This window comes from Peromyscus leucopus, chromosome 9 (assembly GCF_004664715.2).
Source record: "Peromyscus leucopus breed LL Stock chromosome 9, UCI_PerLeu_2.1, whole genome shotgun sequence".
Taxonomy (NCBI): Eukaryota; Metazoa; Chordata; class Mammalia; order Rodentia; family Cricetidae; genus Peromyscus; species Peromyscus leucopus.
In genome coordinates, this window is record NC_051070.1 from 76,633,012 (window position 1) to 76,647,591 (window position 14,580).

Consider the following 14,580-nt stretch of genomic DNA (forward strand, 5'->3'; position numbering starts at 1 on the left):
GAACTAAACTTCTTCCGGGTGCTTCCATTTACCACAGTGTTCCTCAGTGCTGTGCTTTAAGTGGCCTGTTGTGTTTTGTTAAAGGGGAACTGAGGATCTTAAATCCCTCCAGCTGAAGACGACACTCACTCAAGTATCTTCCACTCAGGAGTGGAGGTTAAAAGTCCTGAGACGTTTAAGAACTAGGAGGAGTCCTGGAATTTGCTTTTCAAAGACAAATACACACACACACACACACACACACACACACACACACACACACACCCCAAAAAAACGTACAAAACCTCAGTGAATTTATTCCAAGATAACATCTGGAAAGACAACATTCTGAATCTAAGCCAATTTCAATGACAGCTGAGCTGAAAAGTGTCCCAGCCACACATGGTGCCACATCATGTCCCACTCATCACTCAGACTGTGAAGACCCTCAGAGGCGCTGCATTCAAAAATCCTACAAAATTTCTCAGTTTCTTTTCTTTCTTTCTTTTTTTGAGATCTCACCTCTAAATAATTTCTCTCGTCTCCATTCTGAGAGAGGCCAAGGATCAAAGGCTTACATTTCAAAAACATCTCCAAATCCTAAGCCAGCTATTTGCTAGGAGACAATATGTTTTATTTGCTACAGGGAGAAAAAGTTTACTCAAGTTTCAGTTGAGAGAGATTCCCTCAAAAAGACAAACATTTTTTTCACAGTCAATGGCTTTCTCTATTCTTAGCTACTCCGTGTCTGTCAAGGTTACTCCAGCCAGGAGTTCCCTCTTTCGTCCTTATTATGTACGTACACACATAATAATCAAGTCCCATTACCTCTGTATTTTTGTGCTAATGGGAAGCAGCCTGCCGCAAGCATACCCAGTTAATGTTGTTCTGTGATAACAAGGCTGCGGCTCCCACCAAGAACATAGAGTACCGATGTCTACTCCCTCATCCAGGCGACCATTCTTCCTACAGCCAAATCCACAGGCTTTTCCACTCCTGGAATGCAGTCCTCCAGAGAAATGGCCAACACCCTTTTCATGCACACACAACACAAACTGCTCAGCTGGGCCACGGGGGAGCGTGGAGCCCCTGTGGGGTCCACCAAGCAAACTTCCACCAGACGGTTGCAAGTTCCCACATTCACCATGGCAAACTGCCCCTCATTGATCCCCAAAGGCCCTGCACTATAGAGGACTTCTCTAACTATCCCAGGCAGAAACTGGGGTGTCACCCTCAACACCGCCTGTGCATCCCTGTCCACACACACTTGTCACCAAGTCCTCACCATTCTGTTTCTCATGGAGATACTGGGACGCACTCCGTGGTCTCCACTCACATTGCCGCTTGGCTTGACTCAACGTCACTGTCCTCTATGGCTGAAAAAATCCTCCACCTCTCCATTGGTTTTCAAATCCAGAATCCCATCTCCTTTACTTTCCGCACTGGTGCGCAGGTTCCATTTTCTAATATGCAAATCTAGGCAGGTGGTTCTAGTGTAGAAATTCCTTCGACAGTTTCAGAATAAAAGACACCATCCTTTTCAAAGTCAAGGATCTGGCTCCTCCTCTGCAGATCGGGTTCCCAGCTGCCTTTAACACCCTAGTTGTAGATTGTGCCCCTATCTCACACAAGTTCTCAATGCTGTTCCCTCAGCACAGGCTACCTTCCCTCCATCCATATTGGCTGACCTGTAACCATGCTTTGAGGCTTAGCTCCAAGCCTCACCTCCTCTAGAGACTTCTGCCCTGTTTGAATTAGGGACAGTCTTGGTGCTTGCCTCAAGTTGGGACTAATGTCCCAACAAGGGTCCCCTCATCAGGTATCTGGTGTTAATGTGAGTCTCTTGAGGCTAGAGGATCCCTCACCTCTGTCTCCTCAGAGCTTAGTAGGTACAGAGAAGTCCAGTGGCTGAAATGAAGACAAAAGTGAATCAGGAATTTTCCCCTATACCAAAGCCACACCAGGAGCTCTGACCCTCTGAGAAATCTCTGGGTGTTGGGCTCATCCTCTCAGAGTTCATGCTACTCTGAGGGGCAGACACATTCCCTTCCACCACCAGGCTGCCTTCTTTCTAGGAAAGAAATCATTTAGTAATAGGAGACTTTCTTTTCTTTCCCACCTGAGATAAGAGCTAAGAGAGTACATTCCATTCACCTGCTACCTGGAAATGAGGGATATTATGACTGAGTACCGACTCAGAATCAAGAGTCTTTCTCCTGGGATAAGATACAGTGAAGCTTTTGAAAAGAACACAGAGACCCGAATTTAAAACATAGCCAGCAAGGTTAGTCCAAACATTTCTAAGTAGCCGCCTCCTGAGGGATTGGTAACAGGAAAATTTCACATTCTGGCTCAGGTTGCTGCTTGAGGTTTCAAGTGGAGTACCCAATCCCATGCATGGTTTCTCTTTAGCCTGAGGCCCTATGTATTCCATACAGCCAACCTAAACCACTAGGACAAGTGTTTACCAGAAGCAGCAAAGCACAGAGATGCAGGAGGAAGCAATTAATCCTCTGAGGGCTTATTCCGCGTGCTTGACCCTGTGGTACATTCCCAAGGGAGGATGATAGTCAAGCTGTTCTGTCCAGATGAGAAGGTGGGCAAGAACAAACCCTGGATTTCAGCCATGCACACCCGTTGGCCAGAAAGATGAATGCAATTATGGTGGCTTTTATTGTTTTCCCAAGCTGTGTGGTGAGGGTGATATGTAGTCCCAGGGGACATAGGAACTCTTCCAAATTCTACTCAAGCTTCCTTGTTCTCTCAGACCAGACATTTGAAACTTAGAAAGCAGTTGCTTGGTCATGGCCTGGGTGTCTCTGCCCCTGCCAAGGGACCCAAGGTACAGGAAAGCAAGCATGGGGTTCCACAGGAAGAGCTGGCTTCTTCTCAGGTGGACATCACTTAACTACATAGTGCACTTCTCAGAAAGCGAGAATTAATTTGGAAATTTATGTGATCATCTGCTCTTAGGCCTGGAGATCAACCCCTTGGGATGGGTATATTAAGGGTTGCTTCCTAGATGCAACTTTCAGAAGGCATGCTGAGGAATCTTGATGTGGAGAAGTTCTTGGGGGGTCACCTCACAAGAGGGCTGAATAAGGAACATTTGTGCTCAATACATACTGGCCCTATGCCACATCAGAATGTGTTTGGGGGTTGGACATTTCTACTATCTGATATTGTCAGCTGAAAATATTTTTCCCTATAAATAGAATTTTATTTTCCCTATAAATAGAATTCATCATCTATTATGTTTCGTCTCTTGATTTTTTCCCTGTTACTTGCTAGTATCCTTATACATTGATTTCTCCATCCAATTCTTTAAGAAAAGTAAGTCCAATAGATCAAAGCAGGCAGAAACACATGGAGAGGGTCTTTTGTTCCAACCAGCCACCAAATAGCTTCTTTTTTATTGATACCTAAGAGTTTGTGATGAAAATCTTGAATGTGACAGTTTGGCTGTGTGATTCTGTGACTGATTGAGTTCTTGAGAAGACAATTCTCACCAATCCTAGAGAAAGGAATCAAGAGAGCTTATCTACAGGTGTCCCTTGAGTTCTGGAAAGTGTCTGACTTTTATCCAGAAGACAACAACAACAACAAAAAAACCCCTCAAAACCCCAAAAACAAAAACAAAAATCAAGCCAATGGGATATTCATTCAATTTTCCCTTTTGCTCATGTTTCTTTAAAAACAAACACATTATTTCTATTCACTTCTTACCTTAGAAGCCTGCAAGCACACATCTGCCCACCATGGGAGAATGCGTAAGTGTGCATAAGCCCTCCAAACAAGTGGAGAAATAACAAGAAAGAAAGGAAACAAAGTGAAAGGAATGAAGTAAGCATGTTCAGACATCAGACAGCGACGCTGGTGTTCTCTGAGCCAACGGCCTGTTCCTCAGTTCTCCATGTTGGTCAACACAGAGACAATGCTCCTCTGACTTACCAGTGTCCCAGCTGCCCAGGCACTGAACTTCACCTGGATGTAGCGTCACTTGGGAATGGGTTTTGCCCATCCCCCAGGGATAGGATGCAGTCCCCTGAGCCCTGTGGAAGAGGGTTATACACCCCGGATGCCAAAAATGACTCATTGCACTAGCTGTTCTTAAAGACTCATTTGTATGCTCAGAGGAAACCTCGAAGACACACCCTACTTCTACGGGTCTCTCATTGCACGACCATCATGGGAAGGGGCCAGGATAGGGAGACATCTCCAGGAGCCGCTGAGAGGAAGACTGGAGGTCAGCCTCACTGCCTATGTTGATGGGCTCCATTCTTCAGCCTAGCGCTCTCTTATACTGGCACCTGAGAAGTTGAGGGTATACTCTCTGTGCTAGGTTCCCATGTTGGGAGGGAGGAGGTCAAGAGCCTCCTCTTTTATAAGGGGAGGGTTAGTAACAACAAACATCAGGAGTGTGGATTAACAACAGCATGGAGGCCCCTCTGAGAGCCTGTCCTCAGCATTTGTCCCAGAAGCCTGCCTGGTTATTGTCTCACTAGCTAACATTGTTATCAGCATGTCTCTGATGAGTATCTTTCCCTAAGGATGTCTATCCCCCCCCAACAACTGGTGTCTAAAAATACAGAACACATGCATCCTCTGTGAACCCATCATGGGTAATTTGGAAATCTCTGTCTCCTGAGGAGGATCTGTGGGAGAGGGTACATTGACAGACGATGTAGGAACATTTATTTAGGTTGCACAATAAGTCTTTACCATCAATATGCAAATCTATTATCAGGCTTAAAACACTGAAGGTTTTCACGTCCTTGAAGCAGATGCAGAGAAAGGGGCTGGAAGGTTTCTTTGACCATCAAACAAAAAGGGGATGATAAAATGAAATATTACTACACTTCATTGAGAGCAAATAAAGTAATAAAAGATCAATAGTCTGTTTCTCTGAATTAGCGACAGGTCCCTAGGCACAGCAAGGAAGAGGGTGGAGTAGCTTGGCATCTTCTCAGATGACCCTATCCAGGCTAGCAGGAGTCTTCAGTGTCCAAGAGTCAGGGCACAGAAAATGGAAAAAAGAATGTTGACCTTTCTCGCTCTGGCTTCTGGGTCGGGGCAAATGATCATTGATCACTGATCAAAGATCAGAAGCAGCAAACCTCAGTACTGTCTATTAATGGCAGCTCCAGGGCACTTTCAGAGCCTGCCCTTGGCATTGTCCCAAAAGCCTGCCTGGCTATTGTCTCACCAGCTGACTTCATTATCAGCTGGAAAGAGGCTTCAGGACCTTCCTCCAGGGCCAGCTCTGGAGTTCTGGAGGGTGTGGCTCGAATGCACAAGCTTAATGGGAGGAGCTGGGCTCCATCTCTCTTATGGACACCTCTCTTTCCCCTTGGACTCCAAATCAAGGGAGGGCCTCTTGGTTCCTCTCGTGGTCACTCACCTTTCATACCACTACCTTCTTCTTGGAATGTGTTACGAGCAGTGGTCTGATCTTCTAAGTGTTCACTCCCACCACTTCCTGAAGAGGCTACACTGCTTTGTGGAGACAGGGGGGCATGATCGGATGGGAGGCACTGGGGTCCTCTAGCTCGTAAGTCCTCATGAGACATCCATCCATGTCCTAGAGGCTGGTTTGGCACATTCATGGGTGGGGTAAGGGATACAGATCGTTTCAAAGGGCTGTGGTGTGCCTGGCCTGAGAGAACTGGAAAAAAAAATAAAATGAAATAGGTTATTCTCCCCATGTTAGCCTGGGACACAGAATAACCCACAATACCTTTGCACCCTCAGAGATACCGTGGCTAACTCTTACACTCCACTGGTGGTCATAGTGGTTGAATCAGGTCTGGGACTGTCCTTCCCTCTACTGGCTAAAGAGGGGGCTGCCTGGACTAGCTTGTGGGCTAGGTTGCACCCTGGAGCCCAAACTTATGGTGCTCACACACCCGGTCTTCATGTTTGTGAGTTTGGATCTAGTTTTATTTTAAACTTACAAATCAGACTTTGGAGCAGCTGGGCAAAGCTGACAGCTTGGAAGAGGTCATCCGACCAAAGTGAACAAAGCGTGTGTTGGACAATATTTTTTTAAAGAGCAAGAATGATATTACCCACATCAGGATGGAGGACCTGAAGGGCAGGCAGGCTGGTCCCCATCTGGGATCTGGGCAGGGCTGATCTAGACACTGAGGTAGTTATTCTAAACAGGAGTTAGGGGACTGTCACCTCTGAATGGTGGTAGGAGCTCAGGGAGGGAGCCTGGCACTGATGTGACCTCAGGGTATGGGGCACTGGCAGTCGTGCTAAAAAGGCCAATTCTTTCCCTTGCCCTCAGGGTTCATGTCAAACTTTATCTGGCAAACACCTTTAGGTAACAAGGCTTTCATTCAGCAGTCAGCAAGGCACTCCCACTGAGCATGCTCAGTCCTTCCACACAGTGGGCAACATCTGCAGAGCTCCTTTTTTATTTTCCAGAAAACTAGGAAAAAGCAACAAAATGAGCGTAACTGGCCAAATTAAATTGAAGGCACTCAAAGGAGGGATTTAAGCAACATCAATGCTGAGGGAACCGATGTTACCCTTGGTTGGTTTTGCTGGGTGTGTAAAGTGACTTTACAAAATAAGTCTATTCATAACTTTTCTCTCAGTCTATTTTGATTGCTGCTGTATTAATGTGGAGCTGAGCCACATGCATTTTTAAACATTTTTCCAGGGAAGCCATTGAATTCCATCTCCAGCTCTAACCCCTCCAATGGGGTACTTGCTGTTCCTAGTTTCAGCCATATATTTCTTTTCTGGCAAGAACTTTCTGTGTGTTTCAGTCGGTAGACCAGATGGCCCAAATAGTGGAAGGTACTGCCTTTAGATTATAGATGGATATTAGCTACATAAAGACCAGAGCAGGTGATTACCATGACTCCACCTTCAAAATAAAGACCAGAGCCAAAAGGCAGGCTGCTGCCAAAAAGCATGTCCGGTATGGTCTGATGGTTACCTGGCACCATTCCAAGCCGTAGCGTCTAAGAGCAAGAAAGCTCAATACTTTTGGGGTCATTGTTTCCACTTGGCCTTGTGTATGAAGCGGGACAATCAAAAGGACTTAACAACTTTTTTTTATTAACAAAAAAGTGTGGGTGGGGATGCTTCTGAGTGTAACATTTGTAATCTACTTAGGAAATTTCTAGTTTGAATAGATTCTGTTGAAGGCATCAGATTTGTATCTACCTTAAGTATCTGTGAATGTGACTTTTAAAAAAAGATCCTGTCAGGTATATTTTCACTAGATTAAAGAACAAACTATTTGAAAAGGCTTTCTGGGAAATGCTTGCTCCCAATTCGGGTAAAATCAGGAAAAAAAAAAAAAAAAGGAAAAACAAATAGGAAACAGCAACAAAAATTAAGAGGGAAATGAATGGGAAGAAAAGCTAGACATCCAGAAAATTCATTTCATGCCTATCTAAGCATTTATATAAAATTGGGCAGACTTGTCTGGAACCTCCCTGAATGCTGGAACTTTCTGGCTTAGCTCTACATTTTTGTAGCTCCGGTGAGGACTTCAAATGGTGCTAGGCAGGTATGACCACATTTCTTTCTGGGGTCTCCTCCACACAGCTGGGGTTCAAGGGAGTCAGAAACTACAAAACAGGACTTGCCCCAAATGGGTCAGGCAGAGCAGGTGGGATCTGTGGTAACTAGAACGTTTAGATGTAATAGCAAAATTGAGAAATAATCAATATCCATGTCTCATGGTTCACGGCTGCTGTTAGTATAGTATATCGTGTGTGTGTGTGTGTGTGTGTGTGTGTGTGTAGGTAGGTAGGAGGACAACCTGTGGGAGTTGGCTCTCTCCTACCTCGTGGGTCCAGGGACTGAACTCAGGTTGTCCAGAACGCGCCTTTACCCTCTGGGCCATCTCGTCAACCTCTCATTTTGATTTGGATGCTTAGAGTAATAAAATACATATGTAGTAGCTGAATTACATCATTGAATGGAGCCAATTTGTTTTCTTGTACCTAAACATTTCTCAAAATCCATGTTACCTCTCACTCCTGGTGGAGTGAGTCCCAGTGTCCCAGAATGCCACCGCCAATTGGGATAGAGGTAGATGCTTTCCTCCCTGAATGGGCTTATAGGGATGGGAACAGACACGTACACAACTGTTTTTGTTTTCCTGAGCTTAAGTGAAGTCGGAGGGGAGAGGCATGAACTTGGCCTTTGCTTTTGTCTAACAAGACACTTGTAGTTAAGATGCCAGGGCCTTTTCCTGGTGACTTGCCATCAAAGGCCACCTCCTCTGTATCATAGAGGGAACCCCTTTATTCTTAGGACTGCCCACACTCAGACCTCTCTGAAATCATCCGGCCGGGGCAGCCAAGCATAGAACCTTACGCAAAACTTCTGATATTTAGAGAAGGTGGGGAGTTAGTTGACAGTCTTGCTGAACATCACCCTAAACCAAAGGAAGACTGTGAGGGGCAAATGCCTCTGCTTCTCGGAAAAGCTGAGACAGGTGGACAGTGGAGGCCTGTTTCCTCACTCTTTTTATTTTACGTGTGTGAGTTTTGTCTGTCTGTATGTCTATGTACCGTTTGAATGCCTGATGCTCTTGGAGGCGTGAAGATGGTATCAGATCCCCAGGAACTAGTGTTACGTGCTGTTGTGAGCTGCCTGACATGGTTGCTGGGAACCAAACCTGGGTTCTTTTCAAGAGCAGTACGTGCTCTCAACCACTGAGGCATCTCTCCCCTCAGTCCTATCTTCTTGTGTGGAGGAGACTGAAGATGATCACGGATGATCTGAGGTTGAGATAAACCGGTAGGTTTGGGCAATGTTTGTTGTTAGGTCTTATTCTGAAGTAAGCTGGTCTAAAGTGGCACAGGAAATAATGAATGATACAGGCTCTAGACTAGCACACGTCTGGGGGATCAAGTTGAGGCGACTGGGCCGATCATCAGCGGTGGCCCTGTGGTTGCGTTTGCTTTAAGAACTCACCTGAAGTTTTAGGGAGAGAAGATAAAGACATTCAGGGGAAAAAAACACAATGAAATAAAGTTTTTGTTTGTTTTCTTATGAGTCAGGAGGGAGGAACAGTAAAAGCAGACACCTGAGAAGTTTTGCAGCCTGGCTGGTGGCAGCCGCCCTATAAGGACCTCGGCAGAAGCTCTTGAATGCCCTTGCCATTGACTGCTGTGCGGTAGCCAGTGGCCAAGGATTGCTTGGGAGGGCTGTCCGGGAGTCGGATTCAAATGCTGCAGAATGAAGTGCACCTTGACAAAACCTCCACAGGGATCAGTTGGCAAGTTCTGCTTGAGCGGAATTGACCCTAAATTTATACTGCATTTGTTACCTTTACAACAGTGTATGTGTGTGTGTGGGGGGGGAGGGTAGTGTGCTGTGGGATGGTTTCATTATGTGAAAACTCACACTAAAATTTGCCCAGGGGAGCACAGTTGTGACTCTTTGGCATCACTGAAGTGAAACCTCAGGATTGTAGTATAGTATGTATTCAATTCTGCTTATAGTTTTAGAAATCTCGACGAGAAATTTCAGGTCTCTGCTTGTCTGTATCAGTAGCTTCACATACACATGCCATTGGGATGTCATAACCTGCAGAGTATTTATAAATTCAAGTGACTCGAGTGTAAACGGTAAGTATTGAGTATGTCTATTTGAAATATGGGGGGAAAAGCAAATAAAAATAATCTTGCTATATAGCAGCCAAGTAGCATGGCAGAACTGAGAGCATCCTGACCACATGATAAACTCCATTATGTCATTTGGGGACAGCTAGCTTCTCTGACCTCACGATTTCTTCCTCATCACCTAGCATCTTTGATGGAAATATACGACAGCTGTCCATGGAGTCTGTTCTGAGCAATTTCCTGAAAGCCTGGGATTCAGATTTATTTCTCATTTTCTTTAGCCAACTTAGACTTTGCCTTCATTTTTAATTAGTGAGATAAAATTCAGGCTGAAGGAAATTTCAGATTATTTAGGACTCTGGAGAATATTAAGTGAAACTACTAAGAAATAAGGAGGTTTGTGGGGGAAAGGAAGGTGTAGGATACTGGACCTACTGTCTCTTTGGTTCACGTCGGATGGAATCTTCTATAGTGGGACAGAAGCTAACAGTGCGACTCTAACAATAACTGGGCGGTGGTGGTGCACGCCTTTAATCCCAGCACTAGGGAGGCAGAGCCAGGTGGATCTCTGAGAGTTCAAGGCCAGCCTGGTCTACAGAGCGAGATCCAGGACAGGCACCAAAACTACACAGAGAAACCCTGTCTCAAAAAAACTCTTCTAGTGTTTACACAGACCTTTCGTTATGCATCACATGTATCAGCTCTTTCTCATTTTGTGATTTGTAATAAAAAAAAACCATTTTTTATGAGGACAGACTCCTAATGCTTGAGAAGTAGAGGCCTCTGAGAAGACAGCATCACTTAATAATTTCTAACTGAGAGCCGTGAGGCCCTGAAAATCCCTATGCACACCAGCCTCTGCCAGGGGGTGAAATACTGCGCTATGAATTTTAAGAGCATGGAGACAATTGGGAATTAATTTGGGATAAATATAAGTGAAAATGATCAATGCTGAGTTCATAGCCATTTTTGCTTTTGTTTTTGTTTGGCTCCGCAGCTCTGAAGGGCCAGTACTGTTTTAACAGCGGACCTCAACCTTTTCGTCTTCGTTATTAACTCACCGCTCCCTTTGTGTATTAATCCGGGACACTGTCAGGTGACAGAGACGACTCTTCTGTCTTGACTGACAGGTGCTTCCCTCCCAGTGTGATCCAGGGGGCTTTAGGAACTATCAGAGTACTTTCTGTGGTCGTGACTTCCTCGTGTTCAAAGCAGCCATGGCTTCTCTTTGCTAGTTTCTACCCATGTCCGGCTTAACATTTCGAATTTAGACTGTTGAAGATGTTGGATACTGATGCTCCAATAAAGGCAGTCAGGATCCCCACCTAACTAACATAGCCCTCTCCCATCGGACCAAGTAGCCTATGCCTCACCTCAGGGTTAGGTTCTGTGAGCACAGTGACGAAGATATGGCTTTCAGCTTTTTAGTACATACATTTTAAATTCAAGATGTTTGTCTGTTTCTCACAGAAATTTGGTAACTTGAAACTTTTTCCCCTTTATTTTTACTTAGGCGTATGGGTGTTTTGCCTGCAAGTCTGTCGCAGTGCCCAACGAGGCCAGCAGAGGGCACTGGATCCTGTGGGACTGGAGTTATATACAGGCGCCTGTAAACTGCCATGTGAGTGCTGGGAATACAATCTGGGTCCTCTGGAAGAGCAGCCAGCTGGTGCTTTTAACTGCTAAGCCACCTCAAATTTCTAGATGTTCATGTGATAGAATTTAATCCAATAGCACAATTAAAGTTTATAAAAATAAGTTTTTCTTATAAATGGGGGAATATATATCATATATATGTATATGAAAAGTTATTGGAACACATATTATGTATGATTAACATATGCTAATAAAAACTTAAAATGTAAGTCATTCTAATTTATGGATTGGAAAGGTAAGGTAAGGAGCACACATATTTGCATATTGTTTAAAAATATTAACTTATTTCACAAATGAAAAGGTCCTGAGGGGATTCCTTAGGACTCAGGCGACATATGGCGTGCACACTTACGTATGATAAAGCACCACAGAAGAGCACCCACAATGTTGCTGATGCTGCACTTTAACAGCTCTCCCTAGACCTGCCCTACCCCCCCTGTTCAGAGCATCAGTGCTGAGCATCATCCTTTGCTGACAACATCTCAGGGCTCACAACACACAATTCTTAAGTTTTACTGAAGGAGGTTGGTCAACACTTGTCAAGTTTCAAAAGGTTATTCTTTGAAAGGAACTGAAGTGGGTGGAGTTTCTCTTCCCCCTTTTTATCAAGGGTTCTATCCTGTGGATTTGTCTTGATGATATGTTTTTAGTGTATCTACGAATTGCTACTAGAAGCTTTCAAGTCAAAGAATGGAGTGCTACTATCATTACTTTGGATGTATAATTCTAGGCACTTGCTTTTCTTTTTCTTTCTCCTCCTCCTCCTTCTTTTTTTTTTTTTTTTAAAAAAAACTGAGACAGGTTCTCACTATGTAGCCTATGCTCCAGGCTGCCCTCAAACTCCCAAATGCTGGGATTAAAGGCTCATGCCTCCAAGGCAGGCTAAGCACCTTGACCAAGACTCAAGGGTAACACGATAAGTGACATTAGGCCCTGAATTATTCTTCTTTGTTTGGACTTGTGGTCTGAGGCCCTGTGGTGGGAAACTTCAGGGAAGAAAAGATTCACAGTACTTCAAAAATACATTTCGAAAAATATAATGGCAGAAAATTTGATCAATGACATCATGCAAAAAGCCCCCCCCCCCAGGAGTCACATTTATGGTCACGAGCAGAGTTAAGTAGGGGGAGAGGAGAAGAAAAGGGAGGATAATTAATTATTAGGTCAAACTTCACATGCATTGCCATCACTGCTTTAGAAAACAGATTACAAGCACATCCGGACATCAAAAGCCTCAACTCTGCATGCTTACCCTTTGCTTCTTGCCCACACATTTAGAAAACCAGGGCGTAGAATGTGGGAACCCCTGAGGAAATTTCCCCATCAGGCTTCAGACTCCACTTCCTTTTCGGGGAAGACAAGAGAGCATGCCATAACGCAGAGGTGTAGGTGGGAGATGGGATGTTCCCAGCAAGCCAAGGGTGGAAGCTGCATGCTTTCTGTGAAGAGAAAGTGCCTGTGGAGACCAGACCAGACCAATTCAAACCAAACCAACCAGACCAGACCAGACTAATCCAAACCAAGCCAAACCAACCAGACCAGACCAGACCAGACTAATCCAAACCAAACCAAACCAAACCAGACCACACCTGACCACACCAGACCAGACCAGACTAATCCAAACCAAACCAGACCAGACCAGACCAGAGGAGGCTCTAGAAGGAAAGAATGCTGCAGAGAACATTACAACCCGGTTGGCAAGTTTCTATGCCTTCATCTTTTCCCTCACTAAATCTCTTTTTCATACACAACTGAAATGAAAGCGTCCTGTGCAAGGACGGCTTCTGGAGAAGTCTTTCCAATATCACGAGTCCTTGTCACCGTGTCGGCTCTTATTACCTCCAGATGGTTTAGCCCTTGGGCAGAGTAGAGATGTTCGTCTCGGCCTTCATGCTATCACTTAAATATTTGGTGTTTAAGAACTAAATTAGAATGTTTCTGGCAGGTTTTTATTACAGCATTCATCTTGGGGACATCTCATTTGGGCCCTTGTCCGTTTCCGTAATGGCAAAACTGGGTGTCATCCAGTAGAAAAATCTACTTTAGATAACCGCTGCTTGACACCACAGCGTCATTATTTGTGGAATAAATTAGACCCCAAACTAACACAGACATTTTATAAAAATCATTAGATGCACATTTACAATTTCTGTTTCAAATCAAGTGGACCTGAAAAGAATTATCCCAGAGCCGCTCACACAGTGCCATCCAAACCAAGACAGTGGCTCTGTCGGTAACGCGACATCACTTAGGCAGGTGTCCTAGCACACTCAAGGGACCATGGCATTGGTCCAGCCTTTTTCAAGTCTGCAGGCTGGGTTCACTTTACTTTTCTGTGTTTTCTTTTTCATTTCTACATCTCTAACTATGCATGCCCTCCCCAGGTTTGCCCAAGAATTTCTATTCATAGAAAGTAATATCCAGAAATGAGTTCAGACAGAATGACAGACTTGGACTCGTTTTGTTCATGACGCCAGGTAAAGAAAGCAAGAACAGTAAACAGGTGCCAGGAGTAGATTTAACCAGACATTTCCACATATGCATTTTTTTTTAAAAAAAAAAAATGTGTTTCGAGAAAAGCGAAACTCGGAGAGATCCTTTTGTGGCAATATTTTCTCTCACATTGTACATGCCTTCCCACCCACTTGCACACCTATCCAGGGAGAGATTCATTGATTCATATCATACAGCGTTCATCTTGTGCTTAACAACATCTCCTCGACCACTACTGAGTGTGCGACCAGCCAGGTAATCCCTATTTGTTACTGCAAGTAGCCAGGACTTCACAATTGAGCATCTGTCCCAAGGCCATGCATGGCCAAAATTACTGAACGAATCATCGGGGTCTCTTTTAACACCTTGTGACCACCAACAACACTTGTTCAGAGAAGCCAGCTAACTGCTCGAAAGGAACTAACAATATCTTCAAGCCCTGTCTACCAGCTCTTATCTTGATCTGAACCGTAAGCAAGGTCTTCACTACGAAAAAGTCCCACAGCTCACATGTAATAGGAACACGGGGTTCTTGCGTGGGAGGTCAGGCAAGGTCAGACATCCTTAGAGCATGCCTATACCCTACTGCAGACAAGGCCGCCAAGCACAGCGTGTGTTCCAGGATTTCTCTGAGTCTGAAACACTCCAGTTTGCCTTGACCAAACTGCCATAGCTTCTTCTTTCTAGTGGTAGAAGACTGGTTATAAATGATTAGAAATGCATTATGTACTCCTAATTCTTAACTTAGCTTCTCAATAAGAAAATGAGAACGAGAGTCCCAGCAAGGCACTGGCAGGGCAATTTACCGATTAGGGAATTGGCTCTTGTTTTCATTAAAGCATTCCATCTAAAT

At 44.6% G+C, this 14,580-nt stretch overlaps 1 protein-coding gene across 3 annotated transcripts in view; it reads right to left on the reverse strand.

Moving 5' to 3' along the window:
• Positions 1–14,580, reverse strand: part of Samd4a (sterile alpha motif domain containing 4A) — a 217,559-nt gene that overhangs the window by 44,290 nt on the left and 158,689 nt on the right. For 2 of the 3 annotated variants that reach the window (XM_028873582.2, XM_037208597.1), the window contains exon 3: positions 5,381–5,644. The exons of the other annotated variant lie outside the window; for it this stretch is intronic. In XM_028873582.2, coding sequence (XP_028729415.1) covers positions 5,381–5,644 — 264 coding nt within the window. The remainder of the gene's footprint in view (positions 1–5,380; positions 5,645–14,580) is intronic. 3 annotated transcript variants of the gene reach the window in all.